General features: G+C 46.7%; 1 protein-coding gene across 3 annotated transcripts in view; it reads left to right on the forward strand.

The window, feature by feature from the left end:
- The window catches only part of Tep1 (telomerase associated protein 1), a 49,735-nt gene that overhangs the window by 13,104 nt on the left and 9,830 nt on the right, over nt 1-26,801 (forward strand). For all 3 annotated transcript variants that reach the window (XM_029469133.2, XM_021181922.3, XM_085828583.1), the window contains 36 exons: nt 122-199; nt 1,436-1,560; nt 1,749-1,906; nt 6,022-6,131; nt 6,923-7,013; nt 7,212-7,398; nt 7,813-7,981; nt 8,409-8,567; nt 9,515-9,592; nt 10,810-10,940; nt 11,433-11,492; nt 13,451-13,609; nt 14,216-14,392; nt 14,630-14,750; nt 15,677-15,801; nt 16,046-16,159; nt 16,250-16,367; nt 16,491-16,685; nt 16,789-16,964; nt 17,039-17,195; nt 17,333-17,512; nt 17,947-18,039; nt 19,205-19,337; nt 19,495-19,645; nt 19,871-20,004; nt 20,157-20,245; nt 20,518-20,632; nt 21,756-21,996; nt 22,178-22,295; nt 23,120-23,244; nt 23,349-23,448; nt 23,656-23,811; nt 23,952-24,164; nt 24,353-24,506; nt 24,612-24,824; nt 26,442-26,605. In XM_029469133.2, the coding sequence (XP_029324993.1) occupies nt 122-199; nt 1,436-1,560; nt 1,749-1,906; nt 6,022-6,131; nt 6,923-7,013; nt 7,212-7,398; nt 7,813-7,981; nt 8,409-8,567; nt 9,515-9,592; nt 10,810-10,940; nt 11,433-11,492; nt 13,451-13,609; nt 14,216-14,392; nt 14,630-14,750; nt 15,677-15,801; nt 16,046-16,159; nt 16,250-16,367; nt 16,491-16,685; nt 16,789-16,964; nt 17,039-17,195; nt 17,333-17,512; nt 17,947-18,039; nt 19,205-19,337; nt 19,495-19,645; nt 19,871-20,004; nt 20,157-20,245; nt 20,518-20,632; nt 21,756-21,996; nt 22,178-22,295; nt 23,120-23,244; nt 23,349-23,448; nt 23,656-23,811; nt 23,952-24,164; nt 24,353-24,506; nt 24,612-24,824; nt 26,442-26,605 (5,067 nt within the window). The remainder of the gene's footprint in view (nt 1-121; nt 200-1,435; nt 1,561-1,748; nt 1,907-6,021; nt 6,132-6,922; nt 7,014-7,211; nt 7,399-7,812; nt 7,982-8,408; nt 8,568-9,514; nt 9,593-10,809; nt 10,941-11,432; nt 11,493-13,450; nt 13,610-14,215; nt 14,393-14,629; nt 14,751-15,676; nt 15,802-16,045; nt 16,160-16,249; nt 16,368-16,490; nt 16,686-16,788; nt 16,965-17,038; nt 17,196-17,332; nt 17,513-17,946; nt 18,040-19,204; nt 19,338-19,494; nt 19,646-19,870; nt 20,005-20,156; nt 20,246-20,517; nt 20,633-21,755; nt 21,997-22,177; nt 22,296-23,119; nt 23,245-23,348; nt 23,449-23,655; nt 23,812-23,951; nt 24,165-24,352; nt 24,507-24,611; nt 24,825-26,441; nt 26,606-26,801) is intronic.

A 26,801-nucleotide genomic window follows, 5' to 3' on the forward strand; every position in this document is an offset into this window, starting at 1 on the left:
CAGAAGGAATGGGGCCTCTGTGAACGCGCTTCCGGTTGGACAGAGATATTCTTTCAGGGCTACTGGAATGAGCAACTTCCATTTCCCTGTTTGAAATGTTTTCTCCTATTCCTCCCTGTAGAAGACAGAACGTCCATTTTCAGAGAGAGGGAAATGTTTTCCAAAGAGCCTTTGGCCACTTAAAAATGAACAGATTACGGTGAGTTCCTTGCTTGGGAGTTGTCTGACTGACTGACTGTCTTTCTGTCTGTCTGTCTGTATGCACTGTCCCTTCTGCATTGAATTTAGAAATAGAACTCCATCAGTGTTAGAAATCCCAGCAGCCAGTGTGGTAGACGGTTACTTGTCTCCTACCTGGGTGTTCTTGGTTGTGATTGTGTGGTTTGGTTCAGAGAACAAAGGGAAGGAACTTTTTCTCCTCTGTTGTTTACAGGTAACATATCCAGCTGGATCCGAGAATTTAAAATGTCAAAGACATTTTCACTCCATGTAAACCTTTTAAAATGTTTATCTTTTTTATGTGTCTGAGCATTTTGTCTCTGTGTGTCTGTGTACCACATGCATTCCTTCTGAGCCCAGAAGATGGCATCAGGTCCCCTGGGATTAGAGTTACAGACATTTGCGAGTCACCATGTGGAGGTTGAGAGTTGAAATGGGACCTCTGGAAGAGCAGCCAGTGTTTTTTAACAATTGAGCGGTCTCTCCAGCCCCTTGTAGAAAGTTTTCAAGTCAAACAGATGCCACTACAATGAAGGCTCATGATCTAGATAATAGTTGCCTCGTTTTCCTTCTCTGAGAGAATGAGGATCTTCTATGTTCTCATTCCTGCCTTGTTCTTTATAAGCCAGTCGCTCCGTAGTGACTCTGATAGGTCAGTCTTGTAGGAGTGAAACACAAGAGCTTTCAGAAAGCTGATGTTGTCCCCCTCCTACCTACCTACCTTTCTTTCTTTCTTTCTTTCTTTCTTTCTTTCTTTCTTTCTGTCTGTCTGTCTGTCTGTCTGTCTGTCTGTCTCTCTCTCTCTCTCTCTCTCTCTCTTTCTTTCTTTCTTTCTTTTTTCTTTTGGAACCCAAAGAAATACTACCTTTTGATCCTTTTTCTGTTTTGACGTGTTCTACCATGTTACCCATACTGCCTTGTCCTCTCTGATCTGTTGTGGAGTTCTTTTGCCTTAGTCTCCCAAGTTGCTGACGCTGTAGGAGTGTTGTTACCGGGGCCTTAAGCTACAGCTGTGTCCTTGGGAGCTCCCACAGATTTTCCCTTTATGTTTCTATTCTTTATCATCATATGTTTTAGAGAATGAAATCACCTCAAAGGTATATGGCCAATTTATGCTTTACTTCCTGATAGGGTAAGGAAGGCTTATGTTTTTATTTCTGATACCCCACGATCATGGCTGAAATGAACCCTGTGGTACTTGGGGCTGTTTCCACAGTTTGAAGCAGCTTATAATGCAATGCCAGAGAAAAACAGGCTACCAAGATTCACTCTGAAGAAGTTGGTAGAGCATCTACATATCCACAAGCCTGCCCAGCACGTCCAGGCCCTGCTGGGCTACAGGTGAGACTGGGTATTTCACATGCATTCCATTGACCTGGTCATTCTGGCTCATTCATGGCTCCAAGCCTGGTAGTTCTCACTCCCAGCAGTATGAGGGTCTTCAGTGGTGTGAACATGACTGGCTGACTTTGGCTCTTTCCAAATTTGTGTAAGTGTTGAACTGATAGGTACTTTCTTCCCTCTCTCAGGTACCCAGCCACCCTAGAGCTCTTTTCTCGGAGTCACCTCCCTGGGCCGTGGGAGTCTAGCAGAGCTGGTCAGCGGATGAAGCTCCGAAGGCCAGAGACCTGGGAGCGGGAGCTGAGCTTACGAGGAAACAAAGCTTCAGTGTGGGAGGAGCTCATAGGTAGGTGGCGTTGATCGGTGACCGGCAGTTCCTTTCCTGACTTCTCCCTTCATACACCTGTATTTTAGACCCCACCCTGAAGATTTCCACAAAATGGTGCAGTTAATTTGCAACTTAATTTACATAACCAAAAAACCTGGATTTTTTGAAGTTTGCCATTTACCACTCCACTGTGGACCCTGGAATTTGCTTTAAATAGTGTTGATATCATAGGTCGATCATGATTCCAGATGTCTGTAGGTGATACACGAGTCTTCAGAAACACAGGGCAGAGAGTTGTACCTCTTTCCTGTTTGCACTTGTAGCAATACACCTAGAATATATTATAACTGAGTGGGATTAGATCTCAAGAGCTACAGAAATTCACGTAGGATCTGAAAAGTTTAATCATTTCCCTCTACTGGTAAAGGAAGAAAATTCACTTTGGGGAAGACCAATAACCTTCAGTCTTTTCTTTCTCTGTTGATTGTCTATTTTTAACTATGAAAGGCTCTTTAATGCTCTTTTTCTTTAAGTATTTAAATTTTATTTTTAATTGTGTATGTGAGTTCAGGTGCCCTCAGAGACCAGAAAAGGACATCGAATACCCCGGAGCTGGAGTTATAGACTAGGTGTTAGGAGTTAAGCTTAGTAACACTGCAAGAGCTGTACTCTTTCTTCACTGTCGATTCACTCTCTTCAGCCCATTTTGAGAGGGTGGAGAGTTGGCCTAGCAGTTAAGGACATTTGTTGTTCTTCAAGAGGTCCTGGGTTTGATTCCCAGCACCCACGTGGTTGATCACAACCATCTGCAACTCCAGCCTTAGAATATCTCATACTCTCTCCTGGTCTCCACAGAACCAAACAGGCATGTGGTTCACAGACACACATGCAGGCAAAACACTCACACACATAAAACAAACAAATTAATGGATAATTCTAAAAAGAAAAAGGTCAGCATTGTTCTCTCCTTTATACCCCTTTCCTTTTGCTTCATCTTTGGTCTTTGGAATTTCAAACAATTTCTCTCTATGTTGAAATATATGTAACATTGGACCTTGGTGGATGTGGTGGTTTGAATATGCCTGGCCCAGGGAATGGCACTACTAGGAGGTATGGCCTTGTTGGAGTGGGTGTGGCCTTGTTGGAGTGGGTGTGGCCTCGTTGGAGTGGGTGTGGCCTCATTGGAGTAGGTGTGGCCTTGTTGAAGGGAGTGTGTCACTGTGGGGGTGGGCTTTGAAACTCCTTGCTGCCTGGAACATAGTCTGCTTCTGGCTTCTTTTGCATGAAGATGTAGAACTCTCAGCTCCTCCAGCACCATGCCTGCCTGGATGCTGCTGTGCTTCCTGCCATGATGATAATGGACTGAACCACAGAACCTGTAACCCAATCCCAATTAAATGATGTCCTTTAGAAGAGTTGCCTTGGTCATAGTGTCTCTTCACAGCAATGGAAACCCTAAATAAGACAGTGGAAACTTTCCAATTTTGGAACTTTTGAGCCCAAATGCCTTTGTTGGTTGTTACATATTGTACTCAAGGCAGGCTGAATTGCTTTGCTATGTAATATTCTCTCTGTACCGGTGCCTCTGTTGATATCTGTATAAGAAATGCCTGGGAATTAAATTCCCCATCATCTGTCAGTCTATTCACCAATTTACAAGTTAAGATATAGTGAGGAAAAGGCTTTAGGTGTGGGTAGGTGTGGTGATGCACACTTGTAATCATAGTGATTGGAGACTGAGGCAGGAGGACGACTAGTTTGAGATCAGCCTGGTAAATTCTCTTCTCAAGCAAACAACACAAACAAATAACAAAGAAGGATGTTGTGGTGTTGGGCTGAGTCTACATGCATGTCTCTACTTTTTTTCACTTTGCTGAGAATCTCTAACCCTGAACATTTTCAACGGCAACATTTAGCTTGTTTGAGACTAAATTCCCCATGGTTAATTTCTTTTTTTCAAATTTTTATTTTCTATGTATATAGTCTTAGTCACAATTCTGTTGCTGTGAAGAGACACCATGACCAAGGCAACTCTTATAGAAGAAAGCATTTAATTGTGGATGTGAGTGGACTTTCTTATAGTTTCAGAGATTTATTCCACTATTACCATGAAGGGAAGTATGGTGGCATGCCTAGTGCTGGAGCAGTAGCTGAGGGCTATATTCTGAGACACAGAGAGAGTGGGGAGGGAAGTAAAAGGGGGAGGGGGAGGCAGAGGGGGAGGCGGGGTGGGGATAAAGAGAGACTGGGTCTGGTATGGATTTTTGAGAACCTTAACGCCCACCCCAAGGGACACACTTCCTCCTACAAGGCCACAGCTACTCCAACAAGGCCACAACCCCTAATCTTTATAATCTTTTCAAACACCATTCAAATATATGAGCCTATGAGGCTATTCTTACTCAAACCACCTCAAGGGAGTTTTGCTTTTATGTATGTCTGTGTATCACATTTGTGCTTGGTGCTTGAGAATGCCAGAAGAGGGTATTGGGTCTCCTGGGACTGGCGTTACTGAGGGTTGTGAGCCACCATGTGGGTTTGAGGAATTGAACCCAAGTCTTCTGGAAGAGCAGCCAGTGTTGTTAACTGCTCAGACATCTCTCTAACTGCCCCCCCTTTTTTATTTTCGAGATAGAGTTTCTTTATATTGCCCAGGCTGTTCTTAAACTCAGCTATTCTCCTTCTGTTGAGACTGTAGGCATGCACCTAGCCTGAAAGACATTTACTTTCTTTTTCTTCCTCTCTCTTTATCTCCCTTTTTGAGAATGCCTACCCATGTAATCCAGCCTAGTCTCAAATCCCAGTCCTTATGCTTCAGGCTCCTCAGTGCTGAAATCATGCTTTCGTGTGTGGTCACCTAGAGTGCACAGAAAGGCCAGAACATGGATGGAGCTGGGTGTGGTGGCTCACAACTATAATCCCACACTGATTTAGCTCCACAGCCGAATTCCTGTTTCCCTTTTTGTTTCTTAATCTTTAAAAATATTTTTTATTTTTTGAAATTAAAATATAATTACATGATTTTCCCTTTTTCCTTTCCTCCCTCCAACCCTTCCATGCTGCTTGCTGTCTCTCAGGTCTCAGGTTCATAATCCTTACTTCTTTGTTATATTCTTAAATATATAAATACAACCTGCTCAGTCTGTATAAAGTTACTTGTATGTACATGATTTCAAGGCTGAGCACTTGGCATTGAGTAACGAATTTGGGGATTCAAAGGAAAACTTACAACCTCCACTTTACTAAACCAGAATATTAGATCACTGAAAAGTGTAGAGGTCACTACTCTTTCTTTAAAAAAAAAAAAAAATTACACCTGAGGCTAGAGAGATGACTCAGCAGTTAAGAGCATGTATATTGCTCTTGTAGAGGATCTGAGTTCAATTCTAAGCATGTACATCAGGCGGCTCATAACTACCTGTAACTCCAGCTCCAGGGCACATACCGCATCCTCTTCTAGACTCTGTAGGTACTTACTTGCAAACAAGTGGTATTCTCTGTCTGTCTGTCTGGTCTGTCTCTTTCTCTCTCTCACACACACAGACACACACAGACACACACACGCACACACACACACACGGAGATGAATAAAGATAATTTTTAAAAGAAGAAAACCTGGGAATGGTAGTGCATGCTTTTATGCCAGCACTCAGGAGGCAGAGTCAGGTCGATCTCTGTGAGTTTAAGGCCGGCCTGACCTGCAGAGTAAGTTCCAGGACAGCCAGGGCTACACAAAGAAACCTTTTCTGGAAAAAACTGAAAGTTATAGTTATATATTTGTGTGTGAGGTGAGCTGTGTGAAAGGTCAAAGGACAACGTGAGGTAATCAGTTCTCTCCTTCCATCAAGTGGGTGGGGAAAGAAGAGTATATTGTACCGGTTGAACCAGCAAGTAGAGCCGACAGTTAGTGACATAAGTTGTTATATAAACAGCTGTCTGATACACATTGTTATATGTTTTTATTCCCCAATTCAGGCCAATCCTTGCTTCTTCTTCCTGGGTCTTTAAAATCTTTTGAATAGAACAGATTGCATTCTCCCATCTGAGCTTCTGTGTGGCTCTGTGCTTCCTGCTGGGTACTGTCATGTTGTGTGTGTCACTCACTTCATTTATCCTCTCCCCCATGACTGAAGACAATGGGAAACTGCCCTTCATGGCCATGCTCCGGAACCTGTGTAACCTGCTGCGGACTGGGATCAGTGCCCGCCACCATGAACTCGTTCTCCAGAGACTCCAGCATGAGGTACGTGTGATCACTGGGGAGTATGTGGCTCGGTCAGAGACTGTGCTCTCAGAGGCCAGACTCTTCCATGTGCCTGAAGCGGTCATGGCTACCAGCTTCTTTCTGTGTGGGATGTAAGAGGTATGGAAACCTACATATGTTGGGAAAGACGGGTCTCTGGACTTAGTCAACCCTCCAGAGATCACAATAGAGAGTAATAATTTTCATGTTTACTTTGCGAGCTCACAAACTTACAAAAAGATCCCCATCTATGAATTAACTCACTTCAGGAGCAGTGTAATATAAAAAGCAATGGGGCTCTGTGGCTGGAGGGATGGCTTGAAGTGGGTAAGGGCACCGGCAACTCTTCTAGAATTCTTGGATTTGATTCCCAGCACCGACATGGCTGCTCACAACCATCTATAACTTAATTTCCAGAGGTTCTGGTGCTCTCTTCTGTCCTCCGTAGTACCAGGCATACACGTGGTGCACGTGCATATCTGCAGGCAAACACTCATATACATACAATATTTTTCAATTAAATGAATAAATAAAAGGAGAATGAGGCTCCTGTTAATCCCCCTTTCACCTCATTCATACCTTTCTTTCTTCCCCTTCTTCTTCCTCTTTTTCCTCGGGGGATCTGTTTTTCTTTCCTCACCTTCCCACAAGCCTGATGAGTTACTGAATCCTGTAGCCCCAAGGCTCCTCATCCTCCCTGTAGCCCCATGACTCCTCATCTTCCTTCCTTCTCATCTTCCTTCCTCCTCATCTTCCTTCCTCCTCTGCTCACCAATCTTCTTGTTTTACAGAAATCTGTGGTTCACAGTCGGCAGTTTCCATTCAGATTCCTTAATGCTCATGACTCTATCGATAAACTTGAGGCTCAGCTCAGAAGTAAAGGTATTCTTTCTCTTCTGGTTTCTGTTTGCTTCTTGTGTGTAAATGAGACAACACTCAGGTATTTTCAGCTTCTCGCTTTGTGGACTTAGTGTGTGGTGATGTGTAGTCAGACCTTTACTAGCCCTGAGGATAGGGGTTTAACATACTAAGGGAATAGAAGGCAATTGCCTGACTTGCTCTTTTCCTGTTACTATACAGCATCACCCTTCCCTTCCAATACAACATTGATGAAACGGATAATGATTAGAAACTCAAAAAAAATCAGGAGGCCCGCCAATCAGAGGCACCTGTGCACCCTGACGCGCCGGCAGCTTCGGGCAGCAATGACTATACCTGTGATGTATGAGCAGCTCAAGCGGGAGAAATTGAGGCTGCACAAGGCCAGGTATGTGCTTGCTAGCTGGGGGGAAATTGTGACAAATTAAACAAAAGAAAACAAAAACCCAACTGGATGCTCTTCAGAAAATCTGGGTTTGAATCCCACTCACCATGTGGTAGCACAGAGCTGTCTTTAACCCCAGTTTCAGGGGATCCAACACCATCTTCTGGCCTCTGCAGGTGCTTTGAGCACCGGCTTTGTCAGGGACTCTGCCTTGCTTGCTGTGGTCTGTGTAAGAGTCCTGTGGTATGGAGAAAAGGAAAGGTTCTATCCCAGCAGTGGAGGTAGGCTGTGGGAGGATGGGATAGTGCGTAAGGAGAGAGAGAGAGGATTTAGTATTAAAGCAGTACATTTTGTCTGCTTCAGAGTCACAGGCAGACAAGCTTCTGAGCCCCGTGTCTATGTCTTCTCTTGCTGCAGACAATGGAACTGTGATGTTGAGTTGCTGGAGCGGTATCGCCAGGCCCTGGAAACAGCTGTGAACCTCTCAGTAAAGCACAACCTATCCCCGATGCCTGGCCGAACCCTCTTGGTCTATCTCACAGATGCAAATGCCGACAGGCTCTGTCCCAAGAGTCACTCACAAGGGGTAAAGGAAAAAACCCTACATCTTCCGAGGGGCTGGCAGCATGTTGAGTCTTGAGGGGGTTTTGTTTCCCTCTGGTTCTCTGAGAACCACAAAAACCGAAAGAAGTGGTATAGGTTTCTTCCAAGTGCCAGTTGTTGGTGCCCTGGGACAGTTTTAGTCAGCCTTGATTATGGATCATAATACTAACATTTCAGGTTTAGCTAGCTAATTACAGTCTCTGAATTTCTGTCACAAGTATATCTTACACCCACTTGAATTGGGCAGGGATTCTGACTTCTTCCTGGTTCCCCCAAGTCAATTCTTCCAGAGAATGGCTGAAGATGACCCACAGTCTTTCATTTCCCCAAACCGAGCGTTTGGCCTCTAGAGCTGGGGAGCAAAGGTGGGTTCTAAAGTCTTATTTCCTGATGATGCCCTGCTCCATCAGCCTCCCCTGAACTATGTGCTGCTGTTGATCGGAATGATGGTGGCTCGAGCCGAGCAAGTGACTGTTTGCTTGTGTGGGAGAGGATTTGTGAAGACACCGGTACTTACAGCTGATGAAGGCATCCTGAAGACTGCCATCAAACTTCAGGCTCAAGTTCAGGTCAGAAACACAGGCCTGCTATTCAGAAATATATAAGTGACAGAAGGCTGGGCTCATCTCAAATAATTGATGAAGGCATGAGTAGCCAGGTGTAATAGAACACACCCTCAATCCCAGTACACAGAAGCAGGAAAAAGGCAAGTTTGAGGTTAACCTGGGATGCAAAGTGCTCTCGCTCTCGCTCTCTGTCTCTGTTTCTCTCTGCCTTTCTGTCTCTTTCTGCCTCTCTGTCTCTCTTTCTCTAGCATATAAACTGGGCACTGTAGCTAGTATACACCTTTAATCTCAGCACTTGAGTAGCAGAGGCAGGCAGATCTCTTTGAGTTCACCGTCAGCTTTACTTACATAGTGGGTTCTAGTCAAGACTGCACAGGGAGACACTCTTTCAAGAAAGAAAAAGAAAAAAGCAGCACAGATGTATTAACTTTGAAGATTTCTCAAACAAATCAGTACTTGTTTTTTTTTTAATTGATTATATTAGTCTTTCGTTGCCCTATTGAAATACTGGAGGCTAGCTAACTTCATAAACGACAGATGTTTATCTTGCTCACAGTTCTTGAGGCTAGAGGGTATGGCACTGGCATTGGATGACGCTGGTAAGGATCTCAGGGCAGGAGATGTGTGGAAACACACACGGAAGACAACTGTTATATCCTGAACCAAGAGAGATAGTGATTGATGCTTCAGGTTCAGGTTCATGTTTTTACAACTTATGTTTGCAGGAACAGATAGATACCTCAGAGTCTCCCAAGTGTGCTACATAATACCCTAAGGATATCTTGCTGGGCATCACCTATCAATACAGGGTCCAGCTGAGCCCCCTCTTTTTACCGCACATTGGGTTCAAATTTCAACACAGAAGCCAAAGGGGGATACATTCAAACAGCATCCAGGGTGGGACATTGACACCTCAGCCCAACCTCCTAACCCAAGTTTCTTTCCTCCAGGAGTTAGAAGACAATGATGAGTGGCCCCTGGACACTTTTGGGAAGTATCTGCTGTCTCTGGCTGTCCAAAGGACCCCCGTGAGTCCTATTCGGTTCCTATGAAACTCCCTCCTAGCATTTCCCCCACAGCCTGCTCTTTTTTGTTGTATCCTGTAGCTGAGGCTGGCCTTCCATACCTGCTTCTCCTGCCTCCATCTCCCAAGTGCTTGGCTCACAGATGTGGGATATGTGCCTAATTGCCTCTCATTTCTTGACCTTTCTAAATGATCTGTCAAATTTTGAAGTGTTCTCGTCAGCTCACTGCTCAGTGTACTCCCTCGGACAGGGCTGTGCTCCTAAATTTTTAGTGATAGATGAAAAATAGGAGTGTTATGTAATAATGTTTGCTAGTTCCCATGGTATAAATTGTTCCACCGTGGCAGTCTTCAAGCTTAAGCCCTTGAATACAGAGCTGTGCAGAAATACGCAGAAGCCTGTCCATTGATTGTATTTCCACAGTAATGGGATGTAAATATATTCAGGGTCAGGTGATAGTGACATGTAGTAACATAATTAGAAAGTAATGCATTTCGAGAATGTATTACCATTGTCCTAAACATAATAGAAATACTCTAGTGTTTAGGATTGAAGTCAGGGTAAGTGCTTCACTTTGAACTATATCCATAAGCTCTTTATTTATTGAACTGAATGTTTAAAATGGCCTTGTAGAGAACATGCTTAGCTTAACATGCTCAAAGCCCACACCACTAAATATAAAACAGCCACACTTAAGGACTGACACACAGCCAGGCATGGTGGCACACTCCTTTCATCCTAGAGGAAGTCAGAGGTAGGAGGAACTCTGTGAGTTCAAGGCCAGTATACTATGTATTTTATGGTATAACTAGTAAGCTCCAGGACAGGACTACACAGAGATCCTCAAAAAACCAAAAACAAACAAAACAAACAAAAACAAACCCCAACAACAACAAAAAACAAAAAATTAAAAAAAAAACAAAAAAAACAAAAAACAGTTTCACAGTGAACCTTCATCTCTCATGAGCATGAATGAGCTCCACAACACACTCCCTCACTTCTTTTTCTTTTCTTCCCACCTCTGCTGTCCCTGATTCTTTGATGCCACCCTAGGTTGGGGTGTAGTGGCATCCCTTCTAAGCATTCTCAGGAGCTGCATGTTTCTTTCTCCTCAGAGTGCTAACCCGTCAACCCTTAAGCATCCTGACGCAAGCTCTGAGCTCATCCATGTCTATTTTAGCCTGGATCCCAGGTCTCAGCCTCCTCTTTTCATCTTACAGATTGACAGGGTCATCCTGTTTGGTCAAAGGATGGATACCGAGCTCCTGAAAGTAGCCAAACAGATTATCTGGCAGCATGTGAATTCCAAGTGCCTCTTTGTTGGGGTCCTCCTACAGAAAACACAGTACATGTAAGATTGCTGGTCGTTCTTGTACGGCGTCTGAAGACAGTTGTCCATATTTTCCCGTCTGCTCCTGCCAAAGTCTCACTTGTTTGATGTTTTGTTTCTCACCTTCTTGCTTATTAGTTCTATTGAATTTAAGTTTCTAGGACTTTCTTTGAAGTCTTTTTGCCCCTGTGTGCTATTAGATACTGGACCCAGAGCTTCGGTCCTTCTAGGCAAGCATCCTCTCACTGAGCTGTACTCTGGCCACATAATTCTATTAAGGCAAGATTGGGTGCACTCAGGGTAATACAGCTATCGGTCACAGAACCGATATATAGGGGTGAGGAGTATATCTTAAGGTACTGTGGAGTAGAGTCTAGGTATATAGCCTTGGCTGGGTTTGAACTTGATATCCTCCTGTCTTCCAGGGCAGGTGCTGGGATTGCGGGTGTAAGCCACCACCCCTGACTCCAGGCATCGATTTTGGTGCTTAATGACTGCTTCTTTCTTTGGCAGATCACCAAATTTGAATCCCAACGACGTGACGCTCTCAGGCTGCACTGACGGAATCCTGAAGTGAGTCCACAGTGGGCATCGGAGGGGAAAGAGGTTGTTTTAGAATGCGCTTAAGGGATTCTCTATGCCGTTAGCTCATTTATTTTTCAAAATAAGATGGTTTATTTCTTTCACAGATGTCTAGGCTTATCAGCAATACAGTGTGATAAGGGTTCCAACCTTCACTGTCTTTTTTTTTTTTTTAAATAGAGCACTTTTGTTTTCTTTTCTTTTTCTTTTTTAATTTAAATGTATTTGTTTATTCCATGTGTATGAGTCCACTGTCACTCTCTTCAGACACACCAGAAGAGGACATCAGATCCCATTACAGATGGTTGTGAACCACCATGTAGTTGCAGGGAATTGACCTCTGGAAGTGCAGTCAGTGCTCTTAACCACTAAGCCATCTCTCCAGCTCAACCTTCACTGTCTTAATGCTTGATCACTCTCAACAACCTCTACTTCCTGGCTAAAGGTGGTGCCTCAGCTCTGTGTTATACACATCCAAGTTTATGCTATATCCAATGAGAAAGAGGAAAAGCAGACTGGAGCCTTGGATCATCAGTTAAGAGTACATACTGCTCTTGCAGAGGTCCTGGATCTGGATCTGGTACCCAGTACTCAGTACCCAGTACCCATGCCAGGTGGCTCCCAACTACCTGTAATTGCATCCAGCTCCAAAGGGATCCAACAACCTCCTGCCACTCCAGAGATTTGATGCCTCTGCAGACACTGCACTTTTTGGTGCACACGAACCCATAGACGTACACACAGGCATACATAATTAGTTTTTAAAAGGAAATCTTTCCGATCTATTTTATTGAGTTATTATTTGCAATTATTATGCATAAATTTTGTTATTCACCACTTTATTAATTTCCTTATGTTTTTAGTTTTTGAGATTAAGTTCTAATTACATCATTTACCCCCTTCTCTTTCCTCTCTCCAACCCCTCCTGTGGTTTGCTCCTCTTGCTTTCTCTCAAATATCTAGTCTCTTTTTCTTTGTTCCTGTTACACACAGAGAGACTATAACTAGCTCAGCTCAGTTGGTGTTCCTTGTATGTGAATGATGTCAGGGCTGACAACTGGTATTGCATAACAAAGTTAGAGGGCTCATCCATGGGGAAGCCTTTCTTCTACTCTTAGCATCCCTTAGTTACCTGTGCTTCTTCGTTTAGACTCCCACTTGGGTCTCTTGATGATGTACTTGTTCAGGCTTTGTTTAGGTTGCCACACAGAGACAAATACACAAACACATAATTGAAACTTTTTTAAAAAATTAAAAACAAAACAAAACAAAACAAAAGTCGAGTGTGGTGTTGCATGCCTTTATTCCCTTGAGCAGCAGTAGCAGGCAGAGATCAGCCTGGTCTACATAGTAAGTTCCAGGCTAGTGTGAGCATCCATGTGAGCATGTGGGTGATGGAAACCTTCCTTGGGAAGAGCTGCAGGTGCGTTTGAACCTTCATGTTTGTTTCCTCTCCTCAAGTTTTCTTTGGATGTCACCCACACTCTTCAACTCATATTGGGAAGCCTCAAGCAATGGGGAGCTATTGTAGTTTGTACAGAGCTGATCGCACAGAACAGGGAAGTGTAACTTTAGCTCAGACCAGTTTTCTAACAGGGATCTCAAGGTCACCATGCACAGAGAGTGGGAGGGCCTGGGCTGGTGACGTCCTTCATCCCCAGTGTTTTGTAGTCTTATTTTCCAGTACACTTTCCTGGCTTATGGTTATCCTTTTTGTCTGGCTAGTCTTTTTGAGATGGGTCTCATTATATGGTCCGGGCTCACCTCTACTTGTGATTGCCCCTAGCTCAGGTTGAGAACTGTGACCATGACATATCAGGTCTGCTCTACGGCTGTCTTCCTGAGGGGAGCCGCTGAACTGGGCAGGCGTGTCTTTGCTGCCTGTTTCTCTTGGGATGCCTTCCTGGTTCTGATCTCCAATATTCTGTTTTCATCATGCTTTTTCTTAGATTCATTGCCGAACATGGAGCCTGTCGTCTCCTGGAACATGTGGGACAACTAGATAAACTATTCAAGATCCCCCCACCCCCAGGAAAAACACAGGCACCGTCTCTCCGGCCGCTGGAGGAGAACATCCCTGGTCCCTTGGGTCCTATTTCCCAGCATGGGTCAGTCTAGGTTGTGTGACTTGGTGAACTGGGAGGGTTGCCATCAGAACCTGGAGAAATCCTGTGCCTGCCATTCTTTCTGCTAGGGGCAATTGCTATTGGTCTGTGTACTGAGGTATTTGTTCTCCTCCCCAGGCAGGGGCTTCCTGGGAACTGTCAGACTGTGAACCTATTCCTTGCTTTACTAGAGAAAAAAAAAAATGTCTGTATGTAGGGAGGAGAGCAAGCTCCACATCGATATAGCCACGGCTTAGGCAAAAGGTTTAGGGCACAGTCTCTGGCTTTTCACACGGGGCTTGCTTGATTGTTTTAATTTCTTAAAGATATAAGATATAGTTAAGAATAAGGTTAAGGTTTGCCTCAAAGCATTGCATTGATCGAATAGTAACTTTTTAATATGATTTTTTTTTTTTTTAAGAAAGAGGCACATAAGAAGTGGGGCTCAAATCTCAGGTTTCTGTAATTAGTCCCACAGCTAGGATATTATCTGGACGCTGGTAAGACACCCTTCTGGCTATAGGGTTTATGTCAAGTGCAGAAGGATCATTGCACCTATAACTATGGACTTGAGATGGGGACTGAGCCCGACCCTCCACTTGCCCCCAGATGGTGCAACATCCGGCTTTTCATTTCATCCACTTTCCGTGACATGCACGGGGAGCGAGATTTGCTGATGAGATCTGTTCTGCCGGCACTGCAGGCCCGAGTGTTCCCCCACCGCATCAGTCTTCACGCCATTGACCTGCGCTGGGGTATCACAGAGGAAGAGACCCGCAGGAACAGGTGCAGGGCCACAGGGAAGAGGGGATAGGTCGGGGGTGAGAGATTTGAGTGGCGGAACTCGAGGGACCAGGATCAAGACTACAAGAATAAATGAGGGTGAGGGCGGGCCTTTTAGATATCAACAGAAACTTTATCCCCACTTTGCCCAGTGTGATTCAGGGCCCCGCCGCCTCTGTATTAGTATTGCTTGAAACTGCCCCCAGTGACTCCTTCCTGTTCCTGTAATCATGCCTACAGACAACTGGAAGTATGCCTTGGGGAGGTGGAGAACTCACAGCTGTTCGTGGGGATTCTGGGCTCCCGCTATGGCTACATTCCCCCCAACTATGATCTGCCTGATCATCCCCACTTTCACTGGGTAAGGCAGACAAGGTTGGAGGAACTGGGGAAGAAACAGGGGTTGGAAAAAGCCCCTTGACAGGAGTCCTGGGATGATGCCCCAGCAGGTCCTTGAGTCTTGATGTGAATCGCTGGCAGATAACTCTACCAGATGTACCTAGATGAAGCAGTTCCTTGGAGAGGGGTTTCTTCCCTGCCTTCTCAGAGGGTTGAAAGTTAATCTGCTCAGCTTTTGTCATCAGTTGGATGGTTTAGGTAAAAGGATCAGGAGTTGCAGGCCAGCCTGGGCAACGAAGTGACATTGTTTCAGAATATAATGCAAAAAGTCATCTGGCTCCTGCTTTTAATTGTTTTAATGGTTTTCACTGGGGAGTGAAAGGCAGAAGGCTCTCTGTGAGTTTGAGGTTATCCTAGTTTGCATAGTAAGTTCCAGGCCGTCCAAGTCATACAGTAAGAGCCCCCCACCTACACACACACACAAAAGGGTCTGGGAATATAATTTGGTGGTAGATTACTTGCCTACTACAAGTATGGTTCCAAATCCAATCTTCAACACTAAGGAAAAAGTTGTATTTTAAAATACCCAGTACTGGGCTGGAGAGATGGCTCAGCAGTTAAGAGCACCGACTGCTCTTCCGAAGGTCCTGAGTTCAAGTCCCAGCAACCACATGGTGGCTCACAACCACCCATAATGAGATCTGATGCCCTCTTCTGGTATGTCTGAAGACAGCTACAGTGTACTTAGATATAATAATAAATAAATAAAAAATACCCAGTACCTGTTAATCATTTGCTAATGGTTAGCTGGTAACTATATTTTACCGTCTGTGTCTGGGGGGAGGACACAAGATTACTGAGATAAGGGTGATCTCGGGCATCTGAAGGCTTCCAGAGATGGGCTGATGCTTGGGACTGACCCTGCCTCTGTCTTCCCTCTCCATGCAGACCCAGGAGTACCCTTCAGGGCGCTCCGTGACAGAGATGGAGGTGATGCAATTCCTGAACCGTGGCCAACGCTTTCAGCCCTCGGCCCAAGCTCTCATCTACTTCCGAGATCCTGATTTCCTTAGGTACCTCCTGTTGCTACCGGGTTAAAATGTCCTCCACTGAAAGCCAGACAGGTCCCGTCCTCAACCCCCAGCATTCAGTGCTGAAAGAGAAACAGGCCTCAGATCCGTTTTTTCCAATCCGACTCTAGTACAAAATTTCAGGGGGGCAGAGCCTTATCTCCTGGCTGAGGAGAGGAGTCGGAGGGTCTGAGTCTGGCCCTGCCCCTGAGTCTGGCCCCGCCTCCGGGGTGTCTTTTGTGGTCAGCTCTGTGCCAGATACCTGGAAACCTGACTTTATTTCTGAGTCAGAAGAAGCTGCACATCGGGTCTCAGAGCTGAAGAGATATCTACACGAACAGAAAGAGGTTACCTGTCGCAGGTGAGCTGCCGGAGGTGGAGGCACCTCTCCGTTAGAGGCGTGGTGCAGGGAGCCAGGCTTACTCTGGGTTGGGTTATGTTTTCCCTATAGCTACTCCTGTGAATGGGGAGGTGTAGCAGCTGGCCGGCCCTATACTGGGGGCCTGGAGGAGTTTGGACAGTTGGTTCTCCAGGATGTGTGGAGCATGATCCAGAAGCAGCACCTGCAGGTGAGCGGGGGTGCGGACAGAGAGGGACGGGCTTGGTAGTCCTGGGTGGGAGCAAGTTGGTGGGTTTTAGGCCAAGAGGTTCCAAGAAACATGGAGATATAATCAGCGCTCTGTGACCCTCAGCCTGGGGCCCAGTTGGAGCAGCCAGCATCCATCTCAGAAGATGATTTGATTCAGACCAGCTTTCAGCAGCTGAAGACCCCACCGAGTCCTGCACGGCTACGCCTTCTTCAGGATACAGTGAAGCAGCTGATGCTGCCCCATGGGAGGCTGAGCCTAGTGACTGGGCAGGCAGGACAGGGAAAGACTGCCTTTCTGGTATGAACCTTGGACAGCAGGAAGAGCTTTGGGGCTAAGGAGGTAGAGCCGGGAGATTATGCACATACTGAAATGCAAATATGGTTCTGTTTGCCCCATGCAGGCATCCCTTGTGTCTGCCCTGAAGGTCCCTGACCAGCCCAATGAGCCCCCGTTCGTTTTCTTCCACTTTGCAGCAGCCCGCCCTGACCAGTGTCTTGCTCTCAACCTCCTCAGACGCCTCTGTACCCATCTGCGTCAAAAACTGGGAGAGCTGAGTGCCCTCCCCAGCACTTACAGGTGTGTACCTCAAGATTAGCCAGCTGTGTTGCCGTCGGCTTCCCTACCTCTGACCCTGGCCTCTTCACACATAGAGGCCTGGTGTGGGAGCTGCAGCAGAAGTTGCTCCTCAAATTCGCTCAGTCGCTGCGGCCTGCTCAGACGTTGGTCCTTATCATCGATGGGGCAGATAAATTGGTGGATCGTAACGGACAGCTGATTTCAGACTGGATCCCCAAGTCTCTTCCGCGGGTGAGTGTGAGGCCAGGCTGAGACAGGAGGAGGGTTGGAGAGAAGGGTGCCATGGTGGGTGATCGGGACAGGGACCTCTCTAATGCTGTTCTTTTTTCCCCCTCTACCTTTCTGTTCCCTTCGTGCAAATGTCACAGCGAGTACACCTGGTGCTGAGTGTGTCCAGTGACTCAGGCCTGGGTGAGACCCTTCAGCAAAGTCAGGGTGCTTATGTGGTGGCCTTGGGCTCTTTGGTCCCATCTTCAAGGGCTCAGCTTGTGAGAGAAGAACTAGCACTGTATGGGAAGCGACTGGAGGAGTCACCTTTTAACAACCAGGTTGGACCCAGACCAGGGCTCATGGAGATGTGGTGTGCACCAGGGAGTCATGAGGGTGCAGCTGCTGAGGCTACTAGCTGCCATCCTAGCACCGCCTTTTGGTTGTCTCCAGACCTTTCTAGCAGGGGAAGTTGTTCATTAGATAGCACTGATGTTTCACAAGACCATCCAGACTTTTCCATGGTGATCCATCTCCCTAGGGAGGATGAGTAGAATTATGGCCAAGGAATGCTAGGCTGAGGCGTGGAAGCTTTCCTGACAGGATCTAGCTGGGATGTAGGAGCGGGATATGCATTTTGAGGTGATGTAACATGCCCACCCTTTAATTAGACTCTCAGGGGTGTAGGCACTTGACAGTTGGTGCTGTCACAGACCCAGCTGTGGTAGGCTTCCCTAATCTCCTGAATAATGCTGAATCCTCCACATCTGACCAGATGCGACTGCTGCTGGCAAAGCAGGGTTCAAGCCTGCCATTGTACCTGCACCTTGTCACTGACTACCTGAGGCTTTTCACACTGTATGAACAGGTTAGTTCTATTTCCCATTGCTGGTGGCCCTTTTTGGTTCCATCCCTCATCCCAGCCTGTCTTAGTTGCCTTTCTTTTGTTAAGATAAAATACCCTGACACAAGCTGCCTGCCTTGGAAGGAAGGCTTCATTTGGCTTTGACTCACGGTTGTAGTTTACAGTCTGTTGTTGCAGGGTTGTTAAAGTGGCAGGAGCTTGGAGCAACTGGTCACACTGCACCTGCAAGAAAGAAAGAGCTATAGATGCCGTGCTCAACACAGTTCTAATGTGCAGGATATCAGCCAAGGGAATGATGCCACCCATAGTGAATAGGTCTTTTAACCCCAAGTTCCCAGGACACGAGCAGATTGAAACCTGATTCTTGACTAAAATATTACACAAGTATTCCCTACCCAAGTTTTTGATACAGTACTGTTGCTCTCTGAAACTTCTGGTATAATGTTTTCTTAGTTTTATTTTCTATTGTGACAGAAACACTGACAAAGCCTACTTAAGGGTGTAAGCATTTCTTGCTCACAGTTCACGAGTATAGGTCATCCTGGTGAGGAAGCCAAGAGGAGCTTGAATCAGGAACCAGAGGATGAATGCATGTTGCTGCTCAGCTTCCTTACTTTAAAAATATCATTAAATCTATTCATTTTATATTATGTGTGAGTGTTCAACATACACACACACACACACTTTGTATATGCTTGGTGCCCATGGAGGTCAAAAGAGGGCATTAGATCCTCAGGAACTGGAGTTACAGATTGTTGTAAGTCTATCATGTGGGTCTGGGAGTTAAACCCGAGTCCTCTGCAAGAGCAACAAGTGCTCTTCACTGCTGAGTCATCTCTCCAGCCCCTCAGCTTTCCTTGTAGTCCAAGATTCATCCAGGGAGTGATGCTACCCAAAATGAGTAGGGTTTCCTCAAGATAATTCCCCAAGGCATGGCCAGCAGCCTATCTTTAAGGTGGTTGGAAATTAACACTACCTGTCACGGCATTTTTCATCTTTTGCTGTCTTTGGTCACCCTTTCCCTCTTTCCTGTTTTTTTTTTTTTTTTTTTTAACCTCTTCATTCCTTCCTACTGTAGTTCTTGCTACTCCATCCTCTCTTGTACTGCCAGAGTCACCTGTCTGCCTCCTCCCGCCCCAGACAAAGTGTTCTCTTCTTTCACTGCCAGGTGTCTGAGAGACTTCGAACCCTGCCCGCCACTCTCCCACTGCTCTTGCAGCACATCCTGAGCACCTTGGAGCAAGAGCATGGCCATGATGTCCTTCCTCGGGCTTTGACTGCCCTTGAGGTCACACGAAGTGGTCAGTGATCGGGGAAGGGTTGGAGGCTGAGGGCTCAGCTATTGGCTAACCTTAGTTCATCTGGGATATTAGCCAGAGATGCCGGGAGGGGTCATGTATAATGGAGATTGGCTGGCTCCCTGTGTGGTTTGGGCTGCCAGAGGGTTTGCATTTTCAGGTCTGACTGTGGACCAGCTACATGCAATCCTGAGCACATGGCTGATCTTGCCCAAGGAGACTAAGAGCTGGGAAGAAGCGCTGGCTGCCAGTCACAGTGGAAACCCTTACCCCTTGTGTCCGTTTGCCTACCTTGTCCAGAGTCTACGCAGGTAATGCTGCCCCAGCTGAGCTCTCTCCCATTAGGACATCCTAAGGTTCTTTCTTCATCCCACCCGTCCTTTGGTAAAGCCCCACACTTGCCTCCCAGGTCCTGAATGCTACTCTTCCAGTTTCCATTCTGCAATGGGAATGTTGGCACATTGCTGTGCCAGCGTGTTCACTGACTGGCTCTGTTTCTCCTCCCTTACTCTTCTCCCCTCTTCTCTTGAGGACAGTTTACTAGGGGAGGGCCCAGTGGAGCGCCCTGGTGCCCGTCTCTGCCTCTCTGATGGGCCCCTGAGGACAACAGTTAAACGTCGCTATGGGAAAAGGCTGGGGCTAGAGAAGACTGCGCATGTCCTCATTGCAGGTGATTACAGCCTGAGTCAGCCTGGGCAGGAGTATGAGGCGTGGATCTGGAGGTCAAGACCATACACTGGCCACTGGGTAGATAACTCTGCTGCAGCTTAAGAGCTTGGATATGCTGCAGTGAGAAGCCCTTCTCAATGTCTGTTCTTGCAGCTCACCTCTGGAAGATGTGTGATCCCGATGCCTCGGGCACCTTCCGAAGTTGCCCTCCTGAGGCCCTGAAAGATTTACCTTACCACCTGGTGAGTCCCGGCTGCTCTTATTTTCCTTAGTCCAATCTAAGAACGGTCTGCTTGGACCGATTTAGATTGCTCTTCCCTTTCCCACCAACCCCACCTGTGTCATTTAGCCCCTTACATACTCCCTCTACCTTTGACTTTTCCCGCTGTCCTCTCTCCGGTTCTTTTCCCAGGTCCTGGGTGTAAGTCCCAGATGCACAGGCATGGTCGAACACTAGCCTCTTCCTCCTCACCAGCCCTTTACATTCCTAATGAATCCAATCTGCTCTCCCCAGCTCCAGAGCGGGAACCATGGCCTCCTTGCCGAGTTTCTTACCAATCTCCATGTGGTTGCTGCATATCTGGAAGTGGGTCTAGTCCCCGACCTCTTGGAGGCTCATGTGCTCTATGGTGAGAAAAGTCATTGGAGTCGAGCCTTTTTTTTTTTTGAGATATGGGATACCCTGCCCAAGCGGAGGTGTAAACAACAGCTACATTTCCATTCCAACCTCAAACTGCCCCATATGTAAGCAAATAATTCTTAGGAAACCCCTCTGCTTAGACCTCTTCACTAGACTTTCTCAGTTTATACTGTACAGTAAATTATCTAGGAGGTTTGTTAAAATTTCAGATTCTAAGATTACAAGATTTTACTTCCCTAGGTCCTCAGTGGAACCCAAGGCTTTGTGTTCTGAATAGGTGTGTTTCTGATGTGAAGTTTAGAGGGTGATACTCCCTCAGAGACTTACAAAGTTAAATACACCATATAATCATACTTGGTGCTGAAGTTAATGGAGTCTAGGCGGGATTCCTAGTGAGACTGTGTTTTCTGACCCCCCACTCCCTTGGTATATGTGTGTGTTTGTGTGTATGTGTGAGCGTGTGTATACGGATGTTTGTGTGGTTTTGGAGGAATGTGTATATGTTTGTGTAAGGGTGTATATGTGTGTGTATGTGTGTTTTTGTATGAGTGTGCATACATTTGTGTGAGTGTGTGTATGTGTGTTTTTGTATGTGTGTGTATATGTATGTGTATGTGGTATGTGTATGTGTGTTTGTGAGTCTCTGTGTGTAAATAGGGCACACAGTCACCTACAGAGGCCAGAGGAGCTGTTAATTGTCTGTTGCTCTCCACCTTACTCCATTGAGAAAAGGTCTCTTACTGAATCTGGCGCTCACTGGTTTTTGGTTAGGCTGATGACCAGCAAGCTCCAGTGGTTCTCCTGTCTGCTGGCCCCACCCCACACCAGCACTGGGGTTACAGGTGCATGCGGCCACACCTGGCTATTTGTTTGTTTGTTTGTTTTTCGAGACAGGGTTTCTCTGTGTAGCCCTGACTGTCCTGGAACTCAGAAATCTGCCTGCCTCTGCCTCCCAACGCTGGAATCAAAGGTTGTGCTCCACCACTGCCCGGCTCCCACCTGGCTTTTTATGTAGCTGCCGGGGATCTGAACTCAGGGCCCCCCTACTTGTGCAGCAAACTCTCCAACCCACTGAGTCATCTCCTCCGCTACAGTCTCTCTCTCTCTTTTAGCTTCTTCAAAGCCTGAAGCCAACCAGAAGCTCCCGGAGGCAGATGTTGCTGTTTTCCATACCTTCCTGAGGCAACAGGCTTCACTCCTTACCCAGTATCCTTTGCTCCTGCTCCAGCAGGCAGCTAGCCAGCCTGAAGAATCACCTGTTTGCTGCCAGGCCCCCCTGCTCACCCAGCGATGGCACAACCAGTTCACACTGAAATGGATTAATAAACCCCAGACCTTGAAGAGTCAGCAAAGGTAAGACCCTTGAGCCTAGCTGTGGTAAACCTTTCAGAGCCGCGGCCCTTTAGAGAAAAAGGCAGAACAGACTAGAACTACTGTGGAGAGAGGAGGGTGCAGACAGGATGCAGAACTTGGTTCTCACTGGCTTTCTTGCCCTCACTTCCTCTTTCTCCCTATTTTTTTTCTCCCTCTGTAGCTTGTCTCTGACAATGTCCTCATCCCCAACTGCTGTGGCCTTCTCCCCGAATGGGCAAAGAGCAGCTGTGGGGACCGCCAGTGGGACAATTTACCTGTTGAACTTGAGAACCTGGCAGGTATGACGATGAAGGCAAGACAGAGTGACTCTCAGAAAACCCTCACGTACTACCCTGAAGGTCTAGTCAAGCCAAGCCCATCCTTAATACCCTGGTTGATTCGGCAACTTCATTCAACTCATATCAAATTAGACATCTTAGTCAAAGGCTCATTCAGCAGCTGGGTATGACAGTTCACACTTGTCATCCCAGTCTCAGGGAGACAGTATCGGGAAGACTGTGAGCTCAAAGCCAGCTCGGACTCTATTAAGTATAAGGTCAACTGGGACTGCATAGAGCAAAATGAAACTCAAGCAGCAGACGTGACTGTGCACCACTACTGTGCGGCTTCCATTTAAGTCATGTGACTTAGTATTTTGAGGAACAGGGCTGAGAACCAGGATCCAGTTGTTCACATCATAACATCTATGAGAGTTGTGTAGATACAAGAGAACTTTGGCTGGAGAAAGGCCTTACACGGGGAGCCTTAACAAAGACACAGGCGAGAGTGGTTCTGTAAGTGGCTGTGAGTGATTGCAGCAGTGGATAATACCAGACTGGAGAGAGCCACAGCTTTCTCTTCTGACTCAAACCACCCCATTGCCCCCATGCACATGCATGCATGTCACACCCTTTCCCTAGAGCCCCGAAAATCTGTGGTATGGGGTCTTGGAGTGAGAAAGGGTCACCGTGCCTTGATTATGAGGTACCCTTGGGCCTGTATTTGGGCTGGGAATGTAGACAGCCGAGGACTTAACCCCTTTTTATGGCTGGGGCCTGCAATGGGTTGGATTTGGAGGACTAAGGGAGTCACCTGAGCCACACTTCCCAACTGGCCGTTTCAGGAGGAGAAGGCTCTGCTGAGTGGCTGTGACGGGATTTCCTCTTTTGCGTTCCTTTCGGACACTGCTCTTTTCCTTACTACCTTCGACGGGCGCCTAGAGCTTTGGGACCTGCAACATGGTTGTTGGTAAGACCTTCCATGACTGAGTGAGAAGCCCTGAGAGAAATGAGTGAGGAGGGAGCCTATTTGCCAGATGACCCCAGAACCATGACTTTGTCTTCCTGGGGCAGGGTGTTTCAGACCAAGGCCCACCAGTACCAAATCACTGGCTGCTGCCTGAGCCCAGACCGCCGCCTGCTGGCCACTGTGTGTTTGGGAGGATACCTAAAGGTAACAAAAAGTGACCCTCAACCATGAGCCAAAAACTGATTTTGTTGCTCCATGTGGCATGACTGCCTGTCCTGGGGAAGACTTGCTGAGTCAGGGGACCAGATAAGATAACCGCCAGGAGCTCCAGGGCTGAGAGGCCATTTGTGTCCAGCACCCTGGTTTCTCCTTTTTTTTTTTTTTTTTTTTTTTTTTTTTTGTCTTTTCCAGCTGTGGGACACAGTCCGGGGACAGCTGGCTTTCCAGTACACCCATCCAAAGTCTCTCAACTGTGTTGCCTTCCACCCAGAGGGGCAGGTGGTAGCCACAGGCAGCTGGGCTGGCAGCATTACCTTCTTCCAGGCAGATGGACTCAAAGTCATCAAGGTAATAAGGCCCTGTGTAGGCTCTCCAGAAGAACACACAGGACTGTGGTGAAAGTGGAGAACGACAGCTATATTCCATGTCGTTTTGATCCCATACTGAGAATAGGCTCTGTTGTTTTTAATCTTTGTACCCACATATAGGAACTAGGGGCCCCAGGACCCTCTGTCTGTAGTCTGGCATTCAACGCACCTGGGAAAATTGTGGCTGTGGGCCGGATAGATGGGACAGTGGAGCTGTGGGCCTGGCAAGAGGGTGCCCGGCTGGCGGCCTTCCCTGCACAGTGTGGCTGTGTCTCTGCTGTTCTTTTCTTGCATGCTGGAGACCGGTTCCTGACGGCTGGAGATGATGGCAAGGTGAGTTTCCAGAGGGTCTGTGGGTTCTGGGACAGAGTAGCAAAAGTAGGGATGTGTTCAGGTTGTGCTGGGGGCCTTTACTGAGGATCCTGGAGGAGTTTGGATGGTCAGAGAGAAGTCTTTTGAAGGAAGATGTCATGGGGAGGGGAGGGGCGGGGTAGTACCTTTAAACTTTTCTTGCATCCTAGGCTCAGTTATGGTCAGGATTTCTTGGCCGGCCCAGGGGTTGCCTGGGCTCTCTTCCTCTTTCTCCTGCACTCTCTGTGGCTCTCAACCCAGACGGTGACCAGGTGGCTGTTGGGTACCGAGAAGATGGCATTAACATCTACAAGATTTCTTCAGGTACCAGAAGGGAAGTAGATGGGTTTACATCCTTGGAAAGAAGGTTGCTGCTGCCTTATTTCCTTCTCCAGATGTCTTTCTTTCACATATGCTTCCATTTTCTAGGTTCCCAGGGACCTCAGCATCAAGAGCTAAATGTGGCAGTGTCTGCACTGGTGTGGCTGAGCCCTAGTGTTTTGGTGAGTGGTGCAGAAGATGGATCCCTGCATGGTTGGATGCTCAAGGGAGACTCTCTTCATTCCCTGTGGCTGTTGTCGAGATACCAGAAGCCTGTGCTGGGACTGGCTGCCTCCCAGGAACTCTTGGCTGCTGCCTCAGGTAACACAGGGCAGGTTATTGAATCATGTCTTTGAATATGCTTGGGTCACCCCGCAATTAATTTATAACTGGAATTCTGCATGCCTATCAAAATCCATTCACATACAGTGTTTACTTACAACCTTTAAATGCTTTTGAATGTGTTCTGCTGAAGAGTCAGGTTTTTACGAAGCTGGGGCTTCTTAAAAGAATTGCCTGTGCTTTGTTCCTCTGGGGTTTTAATGTACTGGAGGGGATCTATTCAAGAAGCCTTGAGCATTTGGCTTCTTGCTGTCTTGCTCTTTTGCTAGAAATCTGCCTTTGTACTAGGGAGGGCTTGATCTCACTTTCTCCAGGAAATTTAAAGGTTTTAAACCTGTTTATTATATTATATTATTATTATTATTAGTTTAGATTTCTGTCCCACACAGAGAATCTATGCAAGTTCTTGCCCCATATTGGGTGTCAATTATTAATGTAATTTTAAAAGAATGACAGTTTTTTTCTAACCCTAACTCCCAAGTCATTGAGACAGAGACTATATATATATATATATTTGTTTGTTTGTTGAGACAGGGTTTCTCTATGTAGCCCTGGCTGTCCTGGAACTCACTCTGGCCTTGAACTCAGAAATCCACCTGCCTCTGCCTCCCTAGCGCTGGGATTAAAGGTGAGCACCACCATTGCTTGGTGAGACAGAGACTATATTTTTATATTATATGCTTACAACACATAGCTGAGTTATTAATGTGCTCTAAACCTCTAACCTCATCTGGCTGCCTCCTAGCCAAAGCGCCCATGATACTTGCAGTTTAGTATTATTCTAGCTCTCTCTGCTTCAGATGTTTTTTCCCAAGCTGCTTCTCACACTCTCTCCTCATGGCTTGCTTCTCTTCTCCTCCTCCTCTCCTTCCTCGTCTGCCTTCTCTCTCTGTGTCTCTGTCTATGTGTCTCTGTGTGTTTCTCTCTCCCTTCTCCCCTGGCTGGGAGAAGTCCAGCCCTATTCTCTCTTCTGCTCAGCTATTGGCTAATCAGCTTAATTGACAAGTCAGAGAATAAATGAGGAGCAATGTTTACACAAACTTGAAACTGGAGAGATTTGGAATAAACATTACAATGCTATGTCTGGATTGCAACTGTATATGGGCAATCAGAGAAGTCAGCATTTGAATAACACAAGGATAATCTTTACACAGTGCCCAAAAGCATATGGCTACAGTTTTCCTCTTGCACAATTACTCTAGGCTGTTTCTAGGGGGAGGAGGAAGACGGTACTAGTCCTCTGAAAGCAGAGGTTTGGTTTTCATTGATTGTGAGGTGAAAGTGATTGAGGCCTTGAGAAAATGCCTCTGCCACAGCTGCTGGAGAAGTGTGGTGGGCAGTTATACACTCGGAGCCACACTTGACTGAGTTCCGCCATGCAGAAGCTGGGTATAGGGCGCTCCCATGCTGTGGGCTTATGTAGTGACTGACCCTTGCCCAGGGCCTCTGCCCGTTCTGGTGATTCACTGTCCCACTTCCCTGGAGCTTTACTGGGGTGGGCCATGGACTCTGCTCCCGTGGTTTCCTCTGACTCCTAGGCCAATCTTGCTTCTGCTTTCAGAAGGCACTTGCTTCCCTTTCTGTTCACTGATACAGAGGACTTCACTGTGAGACTGTGGCCCAGACAACTGCTGATACAGCCACATGTGCATGCGGTAGAATTGCCCTGTTGTGCTGAACTCCGGGGACACGAGGGGCCAGTGTGCTGCTGTAGCTTCAGCCCTGATGGAGGCATCTTGGCCACAGCTGGCAGGGATCGGGTGAGAAGGATGCAGAAGATGCAACCCCATGGCCCCACAGCCTGTCTGGTCCTAGATTCCTGAATGGTCTATTTCCCATTGCTTCCTTGAACTTTTTAATCCGCCAGAGCTGCAGGCAGGTCTTCCTGCATGCTTTATACTTTCTCTCTTCTTTAAAACTTCCTGCTTGAAACCTGGTGTGGTGGCACCTACCTTA

Source organism: Mus caroli, unplaced genomic scaffold, assembly GCF_978045245.1.
Source record: "Mus caroli unplaced genomic scaffold, Mus_caroli_1 scaffold_12, whole genome shotgun sequence".
NCBI lineage: Eukaryota > Metazoa > Chordata > Mammalia > Rodentia > Muridae > Mus > Mus caroli.